The sequence below is a fragment of the Oncorhynchus mykiss genome, chromosome 17, assembly GCF_057628025.1.
Source record: "Oncorhynchus mykiss isolate SJ-2025 chromosome 17, ASM5762802v1, whole genome shotgun sequence".
NCBI classification, from domain to species: Eukaryota; Metazoa; Chordata; class Actinopteri; order Salmoniformes; family Salmonidae; genus Oncorhynchus; species Oncorhynchus mykiss.
In genome coordinates, this window is record NC_143038.1 from 35,045,049 (window position 1) to 35,069,639 (window position 24,591).

The window sequence follows — 24,591 nt, forward strand, 5'->3', positions numbered from 1 at the left end:
GCAGCAGCACACCATGGCAGCAGCGCGAAACATGGTAGAAACATTATTGGGCACAGACAAAAGCACAAAGGGCAAGAACAATACATCACGCGAAGCAGCCATAATTGTCAGTAAGAGTGTCTATGATTGAGTCTTTGAACGAAGGGATGGAAATAAAACATTCCAGTTTGAGTGTTTGTTGCAGCTCGTTCCAGTCGCTTGCTGCAGCGAACTGAAAAGAGGAGCGACACAGGGATATGTGTGCTTTGGGGACATTTACAGAATGTGACTGGCAGAACAGGTGTTGTGCCTTGCGAAATAATGGTGTTTTTCCTATTTTGTTGCATTGCAACAAATTAGTTAGATTGCACACAGGTGGACTTTATTTAAGTGTCACATGATCTCAGTATATATACACTTGTTCTGAAAGTCCCCAGATTCTGCAACACCACTAAGCAAAGGGCACCACCAAGCAATCAACACCATAAAGACCAAGGAGCTCTCCAAACAGGCCAGGGACAACGTTGTGGAGAAGTGCAGATCAGGGTTGAGTTATAAAAACATATCAGAAACTTTGAACATCCCACGGAGCACCATTAAATTCATTATTAAAAAATGGAAAGAATATGGCACCACAACAAACCTGCCAAGAGAAGGCCGCCCACCAAAACTCACAGATCAGACAATGAGGGTATTAATCAGAGAGGCATTAAAGAGACCAAAGATAACCCTGAAGGAGCTGCAAAGCTCTACAGCGGAGATTGTAGTTTCCGTCCATGGGACCACTTTAAGCAGTACACTCCACAGAGCTGGGCTTTACGGAAGAGTGGGCAGAAAAAAAGCCATTGTTTAAATAAATAAATAAGCAAGCATGTTTAGTGCTTGCCAAAAAGCACGTGGGAGACTCATATGGAAGAGGTACTCTGGTCAGATGAGATTAAAATGTAGCTTTTTGGCCATCAAGGAAAATGTCTGGCGCAAACCCAACACCTCTCATCACCCAGAGAACACCATCCCCACAGTAAAGCATGTTGGTGGCAGCATCATGCTGTGGGGATGTTTTTCATCGTCAGGGACTGGGAAACTGGTCAGAATTGAAGGAATGATGGATGGCTCTAAATACAGGGACATTCTTGAGGGAAACCTGTTTCAGTCTTCCAGAGATTTGAGACTGGGTTCACCTTCCAGCAGGATAATAACCCTAAGCATGCTGCTAAAGCAACACTCAAGTGGTTTAAGGGGAAACATTTAAATGTCTTAGAATGGCCTAGTCAAAGCCCAGACCTCAATCCAATTGAGAATCGGTGGTATGATTTAAAGATTTCTGTACACCAGTGGAACCCATCCTACTTGAAGGAGCTGGAGCAGTTTTGCTTGAAGAATGGGCAACAATACCAGTGGCTAGATGTGCCAAACTTATAGAGACATACCCCAAGAGACTTGCAGATGTAATTGCTGCAAAAGGTGGATCTACAAAATATTTACTTTTTTTGTGGGGGGGGGGGGGGGGGGGTGAATACTTATGCATGCTCAAGTTTTCTGTTTTGTTTGTCTTATTTGTTGTTTGTTTCACAATAAAAAAATTGTTGCATCTTCAAAGTGGTAGTCATCTTGTGTAATTCAGATGATACGAACTCCCCCAAAAAATCGATTTTAATTCCAGGTTGCAAGTCAACAAAATAGGAAAAATGCCAATGGGGTGAATACTTTCGCAAGCCACTATATGTAGAGGATGAGGGCTGCCGTATGTACAGTAACTCAGATAGGGTGGAGTGAGGCCTAAGTGGGTTTTATAAATAAGCATCAACCAGTGGGTCTTGCGACGGGTATACAGAGATTACCAGTTTACAGAGGAGTATAGAGTGCATTGATGTGTCCTATAAGGAGCACTGGTGGCAAATCTGATGGTCGAATATGTGCTGAGAGAAGAACAGTGTATCGACTAGCCATACTCCCAAGTACTTGCATGAGGTGACTACCTCAAGCTCTAAACCCTCAGAGGTAGTAATAACACCTGTGGGGAGAGGGGCTTCTTCTTATCAAACCACATTACCTTTGTTTTGGAAGTGTTCAGAACAAGGTTAAGGGCAGAGAAAGCTTGTTGAACACAAAGAAATCTTTGTTGTAGAGCGTTTAACACAAAATCTGGGGAGGGGCCAGCTGAGTATAATACTGTATCATCTGCATATAAATGGATGAGAGAGCTTCCTATTGCCTGAGCTATGTTGATGATGTAAATTGAGAAGAACATGGGGCCTTGGTGACATGCAGTGGCTGAGACAGCAGATTTTCTGACTTTATACACTGCACTCTTTGAGAGAGGTGGTTAGCAAACCAGGCCAAAGACCACTCAGAGACACCAATACTCCTTAGCCAGCCCATAAGAACGAAATGGTCTACCCTATCAAAAGCTTTGGCCAAGTCAATAAAAATAGCAACACAACATTGCTTAGAATCAAGGGCAAAGGTGACATCATTGAGGACCTTTAAGGTTGCAGTGACACATCCATAGCCTGAGCCGAAACCAGATTGCATACCAGAGAGAATACTATAGACATCAAGAAAGCCAGTCAGTTGATTATTGACAAGTTTTTCTAACACTTTTGATAAATAGGGCAAAATAGGAATTGGCCAATAACAGTTAAGATCAGCTCAATCTCCCTCTTTAAATAAAGGATACACTGTGGCTGCCTTCCAAGCAATGGGAAACTCTCCAGAGAAGAGAGGGGTTAAAAAGGTCAGAGATATGCTTGGCGATGATAGGGGCAGCAACTTTAAAGAAGAAAGGTTCTAAACCATCTGACCCAGGTGGTTGTTTGGGGTCATGTTTTTAAGGAGCTCCTTTAGCACCTCAAACTCAGTTACTGCCTGCAGCAAGAAACTTTGTAGCGGGGCAGGGGAAAAAGAGGGAGGAGCATCAGGGTTGCATTTGAAGGGTTGGGAGATGCGGAAATGTTGGACGGTGAAGGAGGCATGGCTGAGTCATAAAGGAATCCTGACTTAATGAAGTGGTGATTAAAGAGCTCAGCCATGTGCTCTTTGTCAGTAAAAACCACATCATCAACATTAACTTATTGGTGTTAGACCCCAAGAGAGCGAAGTTCTCCTTAAAAAAGTAAGGGACCGTACATTTGGCGAATGTGGCGAATGTCAAAATGTTCCCTTAAGGTATGTAACTAACTTTGGCCTTCCGTATAGCCTGAGTGCACTTATTTCTCATTTGCCTGAATGAGATCCAGTCAGCCTGAGTATGCGTGTGCCGAGTGTTTTGCAAAATTGAATTCTTGAGGTGGAGTAACTCCGCAAGATCACGGTCGAACCAGGGCCTGAACCTGTTCTTAATTCTTATTTTCTTTATGGGAGCGTGTTTGTTAACAATACCATTGAAAATATTAAAAAATAAGTACCAATCATCTTCGACAGAGGGGATCAAGCAGATTCTATAGCAATTTACAGAGGCCAAACCATGAAGGAAGGCTTGCTCATTACAGTTTTTTAGCAAGCGTCTATGACAAATCAGGACAGGTCGTTTCACTGAGCAGCCATTACAAACACAGGGGGACACAGGCCAGGGCAGACGGTGGACAGATCGCCAGGTGGAATCCAAGCAGCAGTGCAGCAGGCAACGGGAGTATTATATTTTTCTGGGGTCAGATTCCTTGTAGAAATGCCAGGGGATGGTCTGAAAAGCAGGAGAGAGCTTCGATTTGGGTGGGGTAGGCTGTAGGCTGTGAGACTCTCCTGCCATTGTTGGGCTCGAAAGCTTTGACACCTCTCACTTCACACCTCAGTGCTAATTGAAGTTGTATCTGTTCTGTTCTAGCAAGCTTGGTAGCCTTAACTTAGCGTTCAATTCTTATAAAGTAAAATCTATCACTGGAATGTATTTTTATTTTTGGGTTTCAAAATAGCTTCAGACTAAACATTACTCAATCAATTCCAGGTCAGATGGTGTTTTCAGGTTTCTGTCGTTTGTTTGCCAGAGCAGTAGCAGTATAGCTTGTGAATTGGAATCTTTGGTAGTAGGAATCCTTCCTGGTAAATTTGTCCAAAAGCAGGTTGTAGGTTTGGAGTTTTGATTTGCAGTGAAGGTTGTGTTGTGGAGGACAGTATCCTGTATATGTCCTTGCCAAAATATGAAATTTTATCGAACTGTAAATCTATATCTTTTTTTAAAACATACAGAAAAATGCGGAGGCTTACATGCAGCTGTGTGTGTATCTATCTCCCCCCTAGTGCATTAACTGAGGTTAATCTATTATATATACAGTGCATTCGGAAGTATTCAGACCCCTTGACTTTTTTCACATTCTGTTACATTACAGACTTATTCTAAAATTGATTAAATTGTTTATTTCCTCCTAATCAATCTACACACGATACCTCATAATGACAAAGCAAAAACTGATTTTTAGACATTTTTGAAATATAACATTTACATAAGTATTCAGACCCTTTACTCAGCACTTTGTTGAAGCACCTTTGGCAGCGATTACAGCCTCAAGTCTCTTTGGGTATGAAGCTACAAGCTTGGCTCACCTGTATTGGGTGAGTTTCTCCCATTCTTCTCTGTAGATCATCTCAAGCTCTGTTAGGCTGGATGGGGAGCGTCGCTGCACAGCTATTTTCAGGTCTCTCCAGAGATGTCTGATCGGTTTCAAGTCCAAGTTCTGGATGGGCCACTCAAGGACATTCAGAGACTTGTCCCGAAGCCACTCCTAAATTGTCTTAGCTGTGGGCTTAGGGTTGTTGTCCTGTTGGAAGGTGAAACTTCATCCCAGTCTGAGGTCCCGAGAACTCTGGAGCAGGTTTTCATCAAGCATCTCTTTGTACTTTGCTCTGCTCATCTTTCCCTCGATCCTCACTAGTCTCCCAGTCCCTGCCCTGAGAAAAACATCCCAACAGCATGATGCTGCCACCACCATGCTCACCTTAGGGATGGTGTCAGGTTTCCTGCAAACGTCACGCTTGGCATTCAGTCCAAAGAGTTCAATCTTTGTTTCATCAGACCAGGGAATTTTGTTTCTTATGTTCTGAGAGTCTTTAGGTGCCGTTTGGCAAACTCCAAGAGGGCTGTCATGTGCCTTTTATTGAGGAGTGTCTTCCGTCTGTCCACTCTACCATAAAGGCCTGATTGGTGGAGTGCTGTTGAGATGTTTGTCCTTCTGGAAGATCCTCCCATCTCCACAGAAGAACTCTGGAGCTCTATCAGAGTGACCATTGGATTCTTGGTCGCCTCCCTGACCAAGGCCCTTCTCTCCCGATTGATCAATTTGGCCTGGCAGCCAGCTCTAGGAAGATCTGTGGTGGTTCCAAACTTCTGTGTTCTTGGGGACCTTCAATGCTGCAGAAATTTTTTGGTACTCTTCCCTAGATCTGTGCCTCGACACAATCCTTTCCCGGAGCTCTACGGACAATTCCTTCAACTTCATAGCCTGGTTTTTGATCTGACATGCACTGTCAACTGTGGGACATTATATAGACAGGTGTGTGCTTTTCCACATGTCCAATAATTGAATTTACTGCAGGTGGACTCCAATCAATTTGTTGAAACATCTCAAGGATGATCAATGGAAACAGGATGCTCCTGAGCTCAATTCCAAGTCTCATAGAAAAAGGTCTGATTACTTATGTGATAATGTATTTCTGTTTTTATCTTTATAAATTTGCTAAAATTCTAAAACCCTGTTTCTGCTTTGTCAATCAACACAATAGTGATGCCATACTGTAGGAGTACCTTTTTTAGACAAATTATCAGGTCCCATCATCGCCTATATAAAGCCATTTTTTACATCTGATTTATTATGTCATATGCTACAACTTGGGTCCGGAATTGGTTAGGTTGGCCAACTACAAGATCAGGGAAAACTCTGCCCCAGCACCCTTGTCTCATGATTTCGTGGCCATGTATTGACATGTTGAAAGTCAATATGTAATGAAAAAGGCATGGAACCATTTGTCTTGTCTATGACATGTGTATAGATTCATTGGCTGACCCAAAGCCTAGGGCTAGTATTCATAATTTCTGGTCCTGAGTTTTCACCATAGCTCTGGGAAGGGTTAGGTTAAGGGGTGCTCACCCCCTGTGCCTATTCAAAACATCTTCCCGGAGCGAATGGTGGAAACACATGACCAGCACTGAAGAATTCTCCTTAGTAATAAAGCACATGCAACTATCGTTGCATTTGCAGACAAACATTAAAATACATTTCCTACTATGATGGGTAGGCCTAGGCCTAGATTGGATACCAGTAGCCTAGTCACTGCAGGTTAGAAAGTTATTTAACTCACAACTCTTTTCAAAAAGTCTGTTATGTACAGAGCGTACATTTGGGTCAGCCCAAGGGGTCAAAATGGTGTCCTTTTATGAATGCATTTCATGCAACTATACAGTACTTCGTTTTACAGACTGGTGACATTAGCAGAATATGTTTTAATACTACAAAAAAATACTGAAAAGACAGGCTACTTTGATACCGACCAAATGAGATAAATCAAAAGAACATTGTCTTGAATGTAACCAAAATCCCCGGTTTACAAAAAGATGGCAGACGAACATATTGTAGAATATGACATCAATCAAGTCTAAGTTATATAATTTTGGCAATTTTAATAACATTTACCAGGAGGTGCTGCAGCATCTCCAACACCCCTACTTCCTGTCGCTATGAATTGCAGGCTTTGGTTTCAGCCTAGAACAAACAAAAAACATACTCTTGGTATTACAAGCAAAAGGATAAGATATGACCCTGTGTTACTAGTCTTTGACCTCTGTGACCTCTAGGTATAAGGTAATTTCCTTTACATTTTAAGTCAATCCCCTGATTGAATTAAATGATTTTCTGAACTGAGGGCAAGGGCAATTAAATATGAACCAATCTTTTTCAGATCCTCAGTATTTGAAATTGATTTCATTGAGGGAAATGATTTTGACATGTAAAATACACTGATTTCAAGGATTTTACATTCTAGGGTTCCTAGAGTGATTTGCTTCCATTTCCACTCCTGCATACCACCACCATGTTCACCATGGTCAACTGTTGCTATGAAGATTCACCCTGATCATGTGAGACTTCATGATAATTTTTTATTTTTTTTGTCTCTGCAAAAGTTGAATGATAAAAGACCCTTCGTGTTTCCAGAGCTGCTCGAAGTTGCTTCACATACAGTGTCTTGAAAAGATTATGGGCAAGTTACAAGACAAATAATAAGAGGTCATACTGTGTTAAGGAGCTAGACTAACATAAACATCTAATAGGACTGCATTGGGTTTCATGAGTGGTCAACAGGGGTATTGCTCCATGTCGCGAGGAATGTATGAAGACTTTAGAGAGATTGAGAAAGAGATTGATGGGCATTTAAAGTAGTTCGAGTGAGAGATGGAGAGTGAGGATGATAATGAGAGGGGAAAAGAGTGAGTCAGAAAATGAAAGAGCAAGTCAGAGGAACAAGAGAGAGAGAGAGAGAGAAAGAGAGAGAGAGAGATAGAGAGAGAGAGGGGGTGGGGGAGGGAGAAAGAAAGAAAGAGAGAAAGAGGAGGGGTTTTAAGACTGCCTCTCAATGAGGTACCAGTGAGGATAGGCGGTCACTCACACACACCACCACCCACACTCGCTCAGTCAGTCATTGAAGACAGAGATGGCTAAGCAAAGTTGACCATTGGACCCTAGACTTCTTGTAAGTCAACATCCGGACGTTGATCGTTCCCTCATTCGGATTGTCTGTCCTTTCCTTCTCTTTGCTCTTCATCATTATGCACATCAAGTGGGAAATAATCTCATCTTCACCAAAGACAGGAACTCTGCTCCAATGACTCTAAAAGTGGACTCTACTCTGTTCTACTTGCCTAGGTCAGCCAGATGAACACACACAAACCAGCCCACAAAGCCAAGGTATGTCCCCTACTCTGGAACCTGGGCATTTTGGGTTACTGGTATCATTCCAAGATTTTTTGTTAGCGGTAACAACTGATGGGCTGCTAATAGTAAGTACCTACTATAACAATTGTATTTTATTAAGCCATTGACTCATGTGTGAATTTGACAAGACAGTTATTGAATTGTATTCATCTGAGTAATTTACTGCAGTAGCCCAGGCAATGCACAGAGTGGTTACTGTTACTGTGAAGTATTTAGTCTGTAATGTGATACCCAGATGTCTAGCCAGTAGATTTTAGGGGAGTGACAATAAATAGCATTTTTTTTGTTCATGTAATGAGCCCGGGACACGTCACAGGTTTATGAAACAACTTGTGGCGCAGCTAGAACACACAGTACCACACTCAAAACATCTAAGAAGACATGAGTATCTTTTAAAATGTAAATTCTTGACTCAATAACTTTGAGCTTGTGTATTTTAACGCCAGAAAGTCACACCTTTAGTTGCAAGTAAAATCACAGTTGGGGAGCCCGGTTTTAGGACAGTAGATAACAAGTTGTGGTGTCCCTAAACACTGCTCCACTATCCAGAACTCAAGATGTCATTGTATATAGGTGATTTAAAATCAAATGTTTCTTAAAAAATACTTTTATCACAATAAATACTTTCCTCATTTTATCAGGAGCCATAACCTGGTATTGACTGTGACCATTTTATTCAACAATAGATGGAATTTACATCATAAAACCTTCAATTTTAGTTTACAACTAAATCACAAACAACATGTGGTTTGGGATTATTTGGTTTATCTGTCAATAGGATTTGGCACTTGCACATTTAGAAATAATTATTTGAATTCTTTATTGGCTGTTTATATGTCTGTTTGCTGCCTGTGGCTGTTTGCTGCCTGTGTTTGTACAGTACCATAAACAATGCAATTACATGTCGAAATGGTTATGTGCTTACTCATTTTTAAGTTGATCTATTGAGAACAAGTGCTTTACACTTGATGAAGAGAGGAGTGGGATATTTAATGTGTACATATTTTTTTTATTCAGAAATATTTGTTGATTATGGTGGTAAAGACTGTGTGGCAATAACGACAGGATAATGTTGTTAAAAATGACTTTGTGGAAATTAGTATTTACAATATGATCGATTGTTATAAAAACAGTAAAATATTATGTGATAAGCAATATTGAGCAGGGGTTTACCCATTTTATACAAAAGTTATACAAAAAGTCATTATTTTCTGATTTCAATAACCTGGAAAATGTCAATACCGACCCTATTTGTGCTGGTAATGACAATGTTTTAATGACAATTTGCTAATATTTGGGATTACACTACCAGGTTTACTTTGTTAATATGATCAGTTTCCATTTGATAAACTCCAACCATAATAGAATGAGATGTATCCTTCCAAATAGAGGAGAGTCTAGATGACTTATGACCGTTTGACACATTCCAAGTTACTTTACTTGGAGGTGGATATATAATATATTATACGTCATATCCTTGTTCTTCACCGTCTTACCCAGTTCTTGTGTGACTCGATATGTACAATTTTGAAAAAGCGCAGCGTGGTGGTAATGATGCAATACTGTGGGACAAATTTGGGACAACTGTATTTCGTGGAATACAATAGATTCAGTGCTTATGCACTATGAACATTCATTATTATTTTTTTTAAATCATGTTGAAATACATTGAAGAAGTTCAAAAGTCATGTTCTGGGCCAAGTGCCTTGCCAATGCAAAACAGTCAAATGGATTGTTATGTTAGGGTCCACTTACTATATATACACCAGTCAAAAGTTAGTACACACCTACTCATTCAAGGGTTTTTCTTTATTTTACGATGATCTACATTGTAGAATAATAATGAAGACATCAAAACTATGAAGTAACACATGGAATCATGTATAACCAACAAGCCAACCATTGCCTTGATGACAGCTTTGCGCACCCTGGGCATTATCTCAACCAGCTTCACCTGGAACGCTTTTCTAACAGTCTTGAAGGAGTTCAAGCATATGCTGAGCACTTGTTGGCTGCTTTTCCTTCACTCTGCAGTCCAACTCATCCCAAACCATCTGAATTGAGTTGAGGTCGGGTGATTGTGGAGGCCAGGTCATCTGATGCAACACTCCATCACTCACCTTCTTAGTCAAACCCTCTGTTCCTAGGCTGTCATTGAAAATAAGAATGTGTTCTTAACTGACTTGCCTAGTTAAATAAAGGTAAAATAAAATAGAAATAAATTACACAGCCTGGAGGTGTGTTGGGTCATTGTCCTGTTGATAAAAATTATAGTCCCAATAAGCACAAACCAGATGGGATTGTGTAATGTTGCAGAATGCTGTGGTAGCCTTGCTGGTAAAGTGTGCCTTGAATTCTAAATAAATCACAGTGTCCCAGCAAAGCACTCTCACACAATCACACCTCCTCCTCCATGCTTCACGGTGGGAACCACACACACAGAGATCATTCGTTCACCTATTCTGCGTCTCATAAAGACACTGCGGTTGGAACCAAAAATCTCAAATTTGGACTCATTTACACCTGTCAAATGTCCATTGCTTCTGTTTCTTTATCCCAAGGAAGTCTCTTCATCTTACTGGTGTCCTTTAGTAGCGATTTCTTTGCAGCAATTCAACCATGAATGCCTGTATCATGCAGTCTCCTCTGAACAGTTGATGTTGATATGTGTCTGTTACTTGAACTCTGATGCATTTATTTGGAATTCAATTTCTGATTTCTGAGAATGGTAACTCTAATGAACTTATCCTCTGCAGCAGAGGTAACTCTGGGTCTTCCTTTCCTGTGGCGGTCCTCATGAGAGCCAGTTTCATCATAGTGCTTGATGGGTTTGGCGACTGCACTTGAAGAAACTTTCAAAGTTCTTGAAATTTTCCAGATTGACTGGCCTTCATAACATGGACTTATTATACCAAATAGGGCTATCTTCTTTATACCACCCCTACCTTGATTGTATCAAATGCATTAAGAAGGAAATAAATTCCACAAATTAACTTTTAACAAGGAACATCTGTTAATTGAAATGCATTCCAGGTGACTACCTCATGAAGCTGGTTGAGAGAATGCCAAGATTGTGAAAACCTGTCATCAAGGCAAAGGATGGCTACTTTGAAGAATCTCAAATATAAAATATACTTTGATTGGCTTACCACTTTTTTGGTTACTACATGATTTCATGTGTTAATTCATAGTATTGAGGTTGTCGTGTAGAGTAGTCCAGAAGGCTACACTGAAAAACCTACAGTAACCTCTATCAAATAAAAAGATAGCGGAGCCACAAAAGTACTGAATCCGAAAGAGAAACAACAGTACTGCCACCAAAATAATACATTATGTGACAGCTATAATCAATGCTGCCCCATCAACAACTCAATCCAAAATGGTCCACCCTTGAACTGAAAGAGAGGCTCGTTTTGTAGGGGAAGCCCCTCCCATCAGAACATACCAAACACTAACTAATAAAGCAATTACCATCAAAGCCTACATTTTCCACTCAGCTAAACATCATGATGGCACTGTGATGGCACTGTGAAAGACAGCATCCAATTGGTTGAGTAGAGTGTTGCAGGCTATTTTGTAAATGACATCGCCAAAGTCGAGGATTGTTAGGACAGTCCGTTTTACAGGGTATGTTTGGCAGCATGAGTGAAGGATGCTTTGTTGTGAAATAGGAAGCTGATTCTAGAGTTAATTTTGGATTGGAGATACTTAATGTGAGCCTTGAAGGAGAGTTTACAGTCTTACCAGACACCTAGAATATGTGGACAACTACAAATAGCTAAGTCAGAACCGTCCAGAGCAGTGATGCTGGACGGGCGGGCAAGTGCGGGCAGCAATCGGTTGAAGAGCATGCATTTAGTTTTACTTGCATTTTAGAGCAGTTGGAGGCAACGGAAGGAGAGTTGTATGGAAGCTTGTCTGGAGGTTTGTTAACACAGTGTCCAAAGAAGGGCCAGAAGTATACAGAGGTGATTGAGTCCTGGTGAATCCAATAATCACTTATGCGCATGATGGGGGGAAGGCAGGTGTGCGGAATGATGATGGCAGGAGTGCGCAATGCTGAGGAGCCTGGCGCCCTCGATGGCGAGGGGGGAAGAAACCTTCATTTTTTGCAATCAGGATGAAGAGAAGATTTTGGATGATGCTGTGTTGAAAATGTTATCCATACTTTTCTGAATCTGGTCGAAATAATTATCTTTGTATTTTTGGCAAGTTTAGAATTCCTTCCATAATAATGGAAGCTACTAATAAAATTATTCAACATTTTTGATATGAGGCATTTTTCTCAGAAAGGCAATTTCAAGTCTAGGAATTCCTCTTTCAGGAAATAGCTTTAACTTTCAATAAGTAGATTATATTACTATAAATGTTTTCATGAAAATACATGATTTATTCATTTTAAAGTAAAAAAAAAACTTGGAATTTATTTGGACTTTTTTCAACAAAAGTCCTGTTTGATAAAGTAGCTCACAAATGGTATTTATATTTTTATTACATTTTCTGCTCTTTTAAATGCTGTACTCATATTGTAGGGATATTGGAAGCAGGGTGTTTACATGAGTTGAGTTACTTGAATAAGCAACTCTTTAAATATACTTATCTTCAGACTCGATTTCTTCAGTGCTGTTGGAGTCTTTCATTAGAACAACAGCCACCATGTACCATATCAAGAACATTGCACAGGAAGTGGCGAGTGGGTGCTAATTTGCTGATGTAGAGGGACATTTGGATGCTGCACTTGTTCTTTGGCCTCCACCGTGCTAGCCAATGTGTACATTATGACATGAAGTTTATGTAGATTATATATTATATTTTCTATGTCGAAGATGGGATGAAAGTGACCAGTGCCTGATGTCTGAGTGGGTCTTTGAAAGAAGTGTATGGGATGGGCCACGTTACAATCATGCAAAACATTTTAAATATTATTTCAGATAAAAACCCTTTTATTTAGGATCAAATGTTTAATCATTTAAATGTTTTATTGGGGGTGGGGGTGGGTTTGTAGTCACAAACGTGATGTAGTCATTTGTGTGCTGTGAATATGGGACAAAATACTTTTTAGTACCTAACATACAGTGAATTTGTCCCAATACTTTTGGTCCCTTAGAAATGGGGGGACTGTGTAAATAAGGGGTGTCATTTAGTTCACCCAATATGGATGACAATACCCTCAAATTAAAGCTGACAGCCTGCACTTTAACCTCACTGTCCCAAAACATTTGGAGTTCACTGTGTATATATATATATAAATAAAATTGAGATTTGTGTCACTGATCTACACACAATACCCCACAATGTCAAAGTAGAATTATTATTTTCGAAATTTTTACAAATTAAATAAACATGAAAAGCTGAAATGTCTTGAGTCAGTAAGAATTCAAACCTTTTATTATGGCAAGCCTAAATAAGTTCAAGAGTGAAAATGTCCCTCTCAAGTCACATAATAAGTTGTATGGTCTCTCTCTGTGTGCAATTAATGTTTAACGTGATTTTTAAATGACTACCCCATTTCTATACCCCAGATATACATTTATCTGTAAGGTCCTTCAGTCGAGCAATGAATTTCAAGGACAGATTCAAACACAAAGACCAGGGAGTTTTTCCAATGGTTTGCAAAGAAGGGCACTTATTGGTAGATGGGTAAAAAAAACTGACATTGAGTATATCTTTGGGTCAATACACCCATTCACTACAAAGATACAGGCGCCCTTCCTAACTCAGTTGCTGGAGAGGAAGGAAACCGCTCAAGGATTTCACCATGAGGCCAATGGTGATTTTAAAATGGTTACAGAAGATTAATGGCTGTGATAGGAGATAACTGAGGATGGATCAGCAACATTATAGTTACTCCACAATACTAACCTAAATTACAGAGTGAAAAGAAGGAAGACTATACGGAATAAAAATATTCCAAAATATGCATCTGTTTTCAATAAGGCACTAAAGTAAAACTGCAAATAATATTGCAATGATATTAACTACATGTCTTGAATACAAAGCGTTATGTTTGGGGCAAATCCAACACAACACATCACTGAGTACCACTCTTCATATTTTCAAGGTATCGGCTACATCATGTTGTGGGTATGCTTGTCATCAGTAAGGACAAGGGAGTTGTTTAAGATACAAAAAAATAAAAGAAAATGGAAGAGAGCTAAGCACAGACAAAATCCTAGCAGAAAACCTTGTTCCTGAGTGGCATAGTTACAGTTTTGACTTAAATAGGCTTAAAATTATATTGCAAGACATGAAAATGGCTGTCTAGCAATGATCATCAACCAACTTGATAGAGCTTGAAGAATAAAAAGTCAATAAAATGTGTGTAAATATTGTACAATCCAGATGTGCAAAGATCTTAGAGACTTACCCAGAAAGACTCACAGCTGTCATCGCTGCCAAATGTGATTCTAACGTGTATTGACTCAGGGGTGTGAATATTTATGCAAACAACAGATTTCTGTATTTTAATACATTTGCTAAAATTTCAAAATACATGTTTTCACTTTGTCATTATGCGGAATGGGTGAGAAGGAAAAAAATGTATTCAATCAATCTTGCATTCGATCTATTTAAACTATTTTTCAAAATGTGGAATAAGTCAAGGGTTATGAGTACTTTCTGAAGGCACAAACTATACAGACTGAGTAACATTTCAACTAACTATCTACTAACCGTAGCTCTAACCCTAACCTTAACCTTTATCCTAACCCTTATTATAAACCTAACCTTAGCAAGCTTATCAACAGATAGTTTGTTGATGGTATGACCATCTCTAGAGCATTTACAGATGAAGAGTTTGCACTATCCAAATAAAGTGTGACTGTCACCGATATCTCCAAACTTTCCACTTCAGTTTAGTAGGTATCCACTTTAGAAGTGAGCAGTGCAAGATAATAATTTACCGGTCTTAATTACAAGTCGAGGGCAGAGGTCATTTCCTCACAAACAATCTCTCAGATAGTAGTGGCCAACTCTTTCTGTTGTCGGGTGTTGAGTGCTGCCATGTTCCCAGAGGTGAATTGTGAACAGACAGAATATGCCTGATGCTGGAGCGAAATAGACCTGCTAATGATTCTTGCAATACAGTGAACGTCCCACACCATATTAACATGTTACATGTTGACAATTATTTTTAAATAAGTCTGTTAATTCATAGTTATTTTGCAAAGGAGAAACCCACACATTTCAATGCCACCGGAACCATAAGTAACAAACTCTTATGATAAACTATTAGGAATCCAAATACCACCTTATACCATTGCAAAACATACTTAATCAATTAGATACAATATGCAGTTTTTTGCCTTGAAAGAAAGGAAAGGAAATAAGCCCATATATTCCATCTGGACATGATTATGTGGAGAACCATCTCCATAAAGTATGTGAATGTGCCAAAGTTTTCCCTGAAACAGTGCCGGATCCCTGCTGGGGAGGACTATTACTGCTATTACCTTGAAGTACACTCCAGCCAGAAAAGGAGCCCCCAAGAACCTTTTGGGGGTCAAAACGATTGCCACTGTGGGGAACCTTTTCATTTTCATTTCAATAGTATTTTGTTATTTCAAGTTAGGGTTAGGGTTCCATTTTGAACCTTTTAAATAATATATTGTTACTGGTATTTACATGATTATCATTGTTATTGTTAATATTAATGTATTATACATTCATATTTTTATATAATCAATATTATTAATCAATATTTAAATATTATCAATATTGTATTGTAACAAAATGCTGACTTGTAGCAATGGAAGGCTACTTGGTTCTTTAAAATCACATACACTTACAGATATAGGATTTTCATTTGACCAGTATTGTCATAGCAAAATAATCCTGTAGCCACAGGTTTTTAATGTTTAGTCCATAATGTTGTTTGATTGGTGGTTAGGCTATTAGCTGTACATAAGTAGGCTACATGAAAAGTGAAATACTATTTATATAACCATGCTAGTACAGGTTTTCATTGAATTTATATAAATCACAAAGCTAGTCTGTATTTTCAGCGGAGAATGACATTTTTCTCAGTTACAAAAATGTGATCAAATTAAGATCCTACACTTGTATGTCAGCTTTTAACAAGGCTGCAGAACTGGTCGTGTTCAATCTTAACCTTTAATGACTTTAAAAGAGAACACAGGAATGATAACTACTCTCACAGGTGGCCAAAAAGAACATTATGAAAGCTACGTCTCCAATCTTCTGACAGAATACCACCACTAGAATACATATAGTTTAATATAAATACAATTTATCTACTGATAATAAACTAGGAAAACATTTTTTATTCAGTGATAGAAAAACCTGTCATTACAAACTCAATTTGCTTCATTTGGAAGGCTAGCTAGAGGACTAAAAAGGCACTACGCCTCACTCAAAGTTTAATTGAGGCACAATTCCCAATCCATCCTGCTTGCGGGATACTGCAACATGGATGGGGAGGGCTAAGTGGAAGCATTGAGATTGAGCCTTAGACTAGCTACATTTCTTTACTTCAGTGGGGCGGCAGGTAGCATAGTGGTTAGCGCTTTGGGCCAGTAACCAGAAAGTTGCTGGATCGAATCCTTGAGCTGACAAGGTCAAAATCTGTTGTTCTGAGCAAGGCCACTGCTCCCTGTTAATGTTGATTAAGGCAACAACAAAAAAACACACCTCTCTGATTCAGAGGGGTTGGGTTAAATGGGAAGACACATTTCAGCAGAACACATTGAGTTGAACAACTGACTAGGTACCCTCCTTTCCTTGACTTGGTTGCTGAGCCTGTCAGGCAAATCCACTAGTAAAAAATACATTTTAAATTCTCCGCACGTGCCAGCAACAAGGGTCCTCCAAGAACCCCTCAACTAACCAAAGGTGCAAATAAGAATCCATTGACTAGCAAAGGTTCCTTGAGGATATCCTTGGTAAGAGTGAAGTGTGTGCACACATGCCTGTGCACGTGTGTATATGTTATTTGTGTTGGGTCACCTCTGTTTACACCAAGGTAAACCGTGATATTGTAAAGTTATATTTGACACATCAAATACTTTGTTTCTCTGTCTGGCCCTCTGTAGAGCCTCCGTTCTGTAATAAAGTGAAAAAAAAGTACTATCAGCAATTTTGGGCAGTAAGCATTATGACATTTTGATCTAGTATCTATTGTTAACAGTTAGCTTTTCCAGATGTTCATAACCAGTGTTCTGCAACAGTATGGAATTGGGAGCAGATTGACTAGCTCTTTCCCAGCTCTCAACATGGCCTTCAAAAGTTTGTCATCAAAAACTCAAAAATGTTCTCAAATAGACAAGCCATAAGGTGCTATGTAAGAAAAAATATCAAATTTGAAAACATATTTTAAAAAATGTGTCAATCCCCATGTGACTTAGAATTGTATTTCCGTAATATGATATTAAGTTAGCAAGTGTGGACGAAAGGCACCATTGTGCCTATAATTTTGGAACTATTGAACATTATTGATCAATATTCCTTTATTTTGCTCTCCTTTCACGGTGAGCAACAATACTTTGAGATGTAGATCCCTGAGCAGTAGTACTGTAGTAGTGGAAATATAAGTTGTTGTTGTGGTGCTATCGAGTAATAGTAGTAGTACTGTAGTAGTTTGTAAAAGCAGAAGTAGTAGTAGTAGCAGCAGTAACAAGGGTCATAATGTAATGATAATGTTATGTCCATTGTAGGCTAGGCATCTGTGCTTCCTCTTCCTCATGTGCTTCCCTTTGGCGTGGGGTGGCGTCCCTGGTCCATGTCGGCACTCTGTGACCAAGGGTCACCTCCTCAACCTCAACTGCCTGGTGAGGACACCTCATACCACACCAAATCATGCAGTAATATCAACAGACTCTACAAACTAAATATCAAGTTGAGATACAGATAATTAAAATCACTCAAACAGTCATAAGTCATGCCTGAATGTATTGATGTTAAGGTTTCCTCCCAAGTTAGACTTATTTTATTGTTCTAAGGTCATTTCTTTACCTTATGTGACCCACACACATAACTAATGAGAACTATATGTGGCAGATGGGAATTCTGTACGGCTGCATGCCTACTCCTACTTTCCTCCTGGAGAATCATAACTGCCCAATTCTACGCTTCTGTTTTAAATGTCAATGTTTGTATCTTTGTTTGCCACGTAGATTGATAATCAGTTGGAGAATGGCTGGTCAATAACCTACGTATTCACTGAGCGCCAGAGTTTGGTGAGTATTTCCTACTTCACTGCAATTACATCTTTCACAACAAAATGACTTTGATTTGTGCAGATAAAGAATGGTATACCAAAGATAAACAACATCACAATCAGTCAGTGTCAAGACAGTCCTACACTTTCAAGATGTGCCAGGCTGGCAAACTGATTGAAACTAATGCTCTCACATCTGTCAAGGAGATTCAAGTCCATTACATCTCTTGCTCCTTTCGGCCTTTACGCAATAGTCTAATTGCATTTAGAAGACAAAATGTAATCCCATGAAAGAGCCCTTGGTTGTTAATAACCTGGAAGGGAAATGGTTTGAAAATACTTATAAACTGTGTGAAGTTACAGGAGGTAAACAGAGAGCGAGAGAGCTGTGTGGTAGCATGGAGTCGGGATGCCTTCCCTAATTTTAACTTGCTGGTTAACAGTTTAAAAGTTTAACAGTTTAACTTGCCCCAGTTTATGGTTTATGGGTTAACAAGGTCTCTGACAAATGGAGGTCTGATTTAAAGGTTTTCTCACCTGGGGAGAGGAACAACCACTTCAGTGTGGGCAAGTGATGTACCTTACAGACAGACCATATATTACCATAAACAGTGGGGCAAAAAAGTATTTAGTCAGCCACCAATTATGATGGTGCAAATAAATTCATTAAAAATCCTACAATGTGATTTTCTGGATTTTGTTTTCTCAATTTGTCTGTCATAGTTGAAGTGTACCTATGATGAAAATTACAGGCCTCTCTCATCTTTTTAAGTGGGAGAACTTGCACAATTGGTGGCTGACTAAATACTTTTTTGCCCCACTGTATATTGTTTCCCCTGGGGAGGGCAACATGCAGGGGAGGTCTTTAGGGGGATCTCAGGGGGTTAGGACGTGTTTAGACTGAGAGGAAAGCATGTAAGACATATTTAGGAAGGTGTGTGGTTAAGTGTTGTATCTGACAGACAGGCTATAATAGTTCAAGAGAAGCTGTTGATGTGTTGGTAATGTTTTTTTTCAGTGGGTAGATTAGCTGTAAAATTGCAGATAGATTGTAGCTTCCATCAATGTAATTGTCTGCTTCACTTCCAATCCCCATATATTTTTTTGCAAATATCGTTCAAAAGTTTGGGGTCACATTGAAATGTCCTTGTTTTTGAAAGAAAAGCACATTTTTTGCCCATTAAAATAACATAAATTGATCAGAAATGCAGTGTAGACATAGAAAATGTCTATTGTAGCTGGAAACGGCAGATTTTTTATGGAATATCTACATAGGCCTACAGAGGCCCATTATCAGCAACCATCACTTCTGTGTTGTCAAGAAATTGTCAAGAAACTGAAGATCTCGTACAACGCTGTGTACTACACCATTCACAGAACAGCGCAAACTGGCTCTAACTAGAATAGAAAGAGGAGTGGGAGGCCCCAGTGTACAACTGAGCAAGAGGACAAGTACATTAGAGTGTCTAGTTTGGCAGTCCTCAACTGGCAGCTTCATTAAATAATACCAGCCTCAACATCAACAGTAAAGAAGCAACTCCGGGATGCTGAACTTCTTGGATTAGCTAACACAAAACTGCCATTGGAACACAGGAGTGATGGTTTCTGATAATGGGCCTCTGTACGTGTATGTAGATATTGCATAAAAAATCTGCCGTTTCCAGCTACAATAGTAATTTCCAACATTAACAATGTTTACACTGTATTTTTGTTCAATTTGATGTTATTTTAATAGATGCTTTTCTTTAAAAACAAGGACATTTCTGTGTGTCCCCAAACTTTTGAATGGTAGTATATACAGTGAGGAGAACAAGTATTTGATACACTGCCGATTTTTCATCTTTTCCTACTTACAAAGCATGTAGAGGTCTGTACATTTTATCATAGGTACACTTCAACTGTGAGAGAAGGAATCTAAAACAAAAATCCAGAAAATCACATAGTATGATTTTTAAGTATAAGTATTTGATACATCAGAAAAGCAGAACTTAATATTTGGTACAGAAACTTTTGTTTGCAATTACAGAGATCATACGTTTCCTGTAGTTCTTGACCAGGTTTGCACACACTGCAGCAGGCATTTTGGCACACACCTCCATACAGACCTTCTCCAGATCCTTCAGGTTTCGGGGCTGTCGCTGGGCAATACGGACTTTCAGCTCCCTCCAAAGATTTTCTATTGGGTTCAGGTCTGGAGACTGGCTAGGCCACTCCAGGACCTTGAGATGCTTCTTGCGGAGCCACTCCTTAGTTGCCCTGGCTGTGTGTTTCGGGTCATTGTCATGCTGGAAGACCCAACCACTACCCATCTTCAATGCTCTCACTGAGGGAAGGAGGTTGTTGGCCAAGATCTCGCGATACATGGCCCCATCCATCCACCCCTCAATACGGTGCAGTCGTCCTGTCCCCTTTGCAGAAAAGCATCCCCAAAGAATGATGTTTCCACCTCCATGCTTCACGGTTGGGATGGTGATCTTGGGGTTGTACTCATCATTCTTCTTCCTCCAAACACGGTGAGTGGAGTTTAGACCAAAAAGCTCTATTTTTGTCTCATCAGACCACATGACCTTCTCCCATTCCTCCTCTGGATCATCCAGATGGTCATTGGCAAATTTCAGACGGGCCTGGACATGCGCTGGCTTGAGCAGGGGGACCTTGCGTGTGCTGCAGGATTTTAATCCATGACGGCGTAGTGTGTTACTAATGGTTTTCTTTGAGACTCTGGTCCCAGCTCTCTTCAAGTCATTGACCGGGCCCTGCCGTGTAGTTCTGGGCTGATCCCTCACCCTCATGATCATTGTTGCCCCACGAGGTGAGATCTTGCATGGAGCCCCAGAACGAGGGTGATTGACCGTCATCTTGAACTTCTTCCATTTTCTAATAATTGCGCCAACAGTTGTTGCCTTCTCACCAAGCTGCTTGCCTATTGTCCTGTAGCCCATCCCAGCCTTGTGCAGGTCTACCATTTTATCCCTGATGTCCTTACACAGCTCTCTGGTCTTGGCCATTGTGGAGAGGTTGGAGTCTGTTTGATTGAGTGTGTGGACTGGTGTCTTTTATACAGGTAATGAGTTCAAACAGGTGCAGTTAATACAGGTAAGGAGTGGAGAACAGGAGGGCTTCTTAAAGAAAAACTAACAGGTTTGTGAGAGCCGGAATTCTTACTGGTTTGTAGTTGATCAAATACTTATGTCATGCAATAAAATGCAAATGAATTACTTAAAAATCATACAATGTGATTTTCTGGATGAAATTTTTTTTTTGATTCCATCTCTCACAGTTGAAGTGTGCCTATGATATAAATTACAGACCTCTACATGCTTTGTAAGTAGGAAATCCTGCAAAATCCGCAGTGTATCAAATACTTGTTCTCCCCACTGTATATACTACCATTCAAAAGTTTGGGGACACTGCTCAAAAAAATAGAGGGAACACTTAAACAACACAATGTAACTCCAAGTCAATCACACTTCTGTGAAATCAAACTGTCCACTTAGGAAGCAACATTGATTGACAATAAATTTCACAGGCTGTTGTGCAAATGGAATAGACAACAGGTGGAAATTATCGGCATTTAGCAAGACACCCCCAATAAAGGACTGGTTCTGCAGGTGGGGACCACAGACCACTTCTCAGTTCCTATGCTTCCTGGCTGATGTTTTGGTCACTTTTGAATGCTGGCGGTGCTTTCACTCTAGTGGTAGCATGAGACGGAGTCTACAACCCACACAAGTGGCTCAGGTAGTGCAGCTCATCCAGGCTGGCACATCAATGCGAGATGTGGCAAGAAGGTTTGCTGTGTCTGTCAGCGTAGTGTCCAGAGCATGGAGGCGCTACCAGGAGACAGGCCAGTACATCAGGAGACGTGGAGGAGGCCGTAGGAGGGCAACAACCCAGCAGCAGGACCGCTACCTTCGCCTTTGTGCAAGGAGGAGCACTGCCAGAGCCCTACAAAATGACCTCCAGCAGGACACAAATGTGCATATGTGTGCGCAAACGGTCAGAAACAGACTCCATGAGGGTGGTATGAGGGTCCGACGTCCACAGATGGGGGTTGTGCTTACAGCCCAACACCGTGCAGGACGTTTGTCATTTGCCAGAGAACACCAAGATTGGCAAACTCGCCACTGGCACCCTGTGCTCTTCACAGATGAAAGCAGGTTTACACTGAGCACATGTGACAGACGTGACAGTCTGGAGATGCCATTGAGAACGTTCTGCTGCCTGCAACATCCTCCAGCATGACCAGTTTGGCGGTGGGTCAGTCATGGTGTGGGGTGGCATTTCTTTGGGGGGCCGCACAGCCCTCCATGTGCTCGCCAGAGGTAGCCTGACTGCCATTAGGTACCGAGATGAGATCCTCAGACCCCTTGTGAGACCATATGCAGGTGTGGTTGGCCCTGGGTTCCTCCTACTGCAAGACAATGCTAGACCTCATGTGGCTGGAGTGTGTCAGCAGTTCCTGCAAGAGGAAGGCATTGATGCTATGGACTGGCCCGCCCGTTCCCCAGACCTGAATCCAATTGAGCACATCTGGGACATCATGTCTCGCTCCATCCACCAACCAGCCACGTTGTACCACAGACTGTCCAGGAGTTGGCGGATGCTTTAGTCCAGGTCTGGGAGGAGATACCTCAGGAGACCATCCGCCACCTCATCAGGAGCATGCCCAGGCATTGTAGGGAGGTCATACAGACATGTGGAGGCCACACACACTACTGAGCCTCATTTTGACTTGTTTTAAGGACATTACATCAAAGTTGGATCAGCCTGTAGTGTGGTTTTCCACTTTGATTTTGAGTGTGACTCCACTCAGATCTCCATGGGTTGATAAATTTGATTTCCATTGATAATTTTTGTGTGATTTTATTGTCAGCACATTCAACTATGTAAAGAAAAAATGTATTTAATAAGAATATTTAATTCATTCAGATCTAGGATGTGTTATTTTAGTGTTCCCTTTATTTTTTGAGCAGTGTATATGCACATACATATTTACAAATATATACTTTATATACAGTGCCTTGCGAAAGTATTCGGCCCCCTTGAACTTTGCGACCTTTTGTCACATTTCAGGCTTCAAACATAAAGATATAAAACTGTATTTTTTTGTGAAGAATCAACAACAAGTAGGACACAATCATGAAGTGGAATGACATTTATTGGATATTTCAAACTTTTTTAACAAATCAAAAACTGAAAAATTGGGCGTGTTCAAATTATTTATTTGAAACTGAACACTAACTAGAAAATAACAAAAGGAATAACCGAAACAGTTCTGACAGGTGATACAAACACTAAACAGAAAACAACTACCCACAACCTAAGGTGGCAAAACAGGCTACCTAAGTATGATTCCCAGTCAGAGACAACAAAAGACAGCTGTCCCTGACTGCCGAAACATAGAAATACAAAAACCTAGACATACAAACATAGAATGCCCACCCAAATCACACCCTGACCAAACAAAAATAGAAACATACAAAGCAATCGACTGTCAGGGCGTGACAGCCATATATATTTCAACTGTGATGTGATGTTTCACAAAAGATCAAAAACTTTCTTTTCTCATTGTTCCCACAGATTTTTAATTGAAAATAAACATTTTTGCTAAAAGTATTATTATAGTGTTGATAAATTGACTATGACTTTTCAGATCACCAAGTAGTGCTATCTGCAGGGTTAGCTCCAGGTAAATATTGCAATTCTTCAGCCATTTCTGAAACTGTTACCAAAAACAAGCTACAAATGATTCTGTCTCTTCGCCGTAAAATCTGCAGAGCTGGGAAGGTTGTATCCCCCATATAAATAACATTATATTGGTTGCAAGAATTTTGTATAATAATTTAAATTGTAAAAACTGAAGTTTGCGTATCAGTCCATAAACCATGTGCAATGGAATCGGTACGTCAAAAATCTCTTCCAAACTATTTTGAAATTTAGATCTGTCAATTCTTTGGTCCTTAAATGAAACTGGTATACTTTTTATTTATCACAATTTTCTTTAACCAATTATGGTCTTTGATGCAGGGCTGACAGGCAAGTTCCTTACTTTGCCCCTTTTCAACTTTCCTCTTCCATTTTTGCGGTAATGCTGCAATTAGTTGTTTGTCATAATTTCCATATATTTTTGTTAAATGCATGTGTGACATAATCCCACCAGGCATATTTATGATGTAATTTATGAAGATTATACTTTTTTTTTTAAATTATAATGTTTTTTTCTATCAATTACTTTATTTGATTTTAACCACAATATTTATTGTATTATTTGTTATGTCTTTTCTGGTGGATTAAAATTTGATTTGTTTGTTTTAAAATAGCGATATTTGGGAGATGGTTTCATTTTAAAATAACAAAGTGAGAGGTTGAAATCTTAAAAAAGGATAAAGAACATTCATGAACATAGGGTGAGACATTCTTACTCATTTCCTAGAGAACCAGTTTGGATTTAAGTATAACATTTGTATGACTGAAGCCTTTACTGAGAGTTCTAACTCTTTAATATTTAATCATTTC

General features: G+C 39.9%; 1 protein-coding gene across 4 annotated transcripts in view; it reads left to right on the forward strand.

Moving 5' to 3' along the window:
- Positions 1-7,400: 7,400 nt before the first annotated feature.
- The window catches only part of csf1 (macrophage colony-stimulating factor precursor), a 46,713-nt gene continuing 29,522 nt past the window's right edge, over positions 7,401-24,591 (forward strand). The window contains exons 1-4 of one of the 4 annotated variants that reach the window (XM_090204146.1): positions 7,401-7,656; positions 7,830-7,871; positions 17,570-17,683; positions 18,029-18,091. In XM_090204146.1, coding sequence (XP_090060272.1) covers positions 7,839-7,871; positions 17,570-17,683; positions 18,029-18,091 — 210 coding nt within the window. In that variant the 5' untranslated portion in view covers positions 7,401-7,656; positions 7,830-7,838. 4 annotated transcript variants of the gene reach the window in all.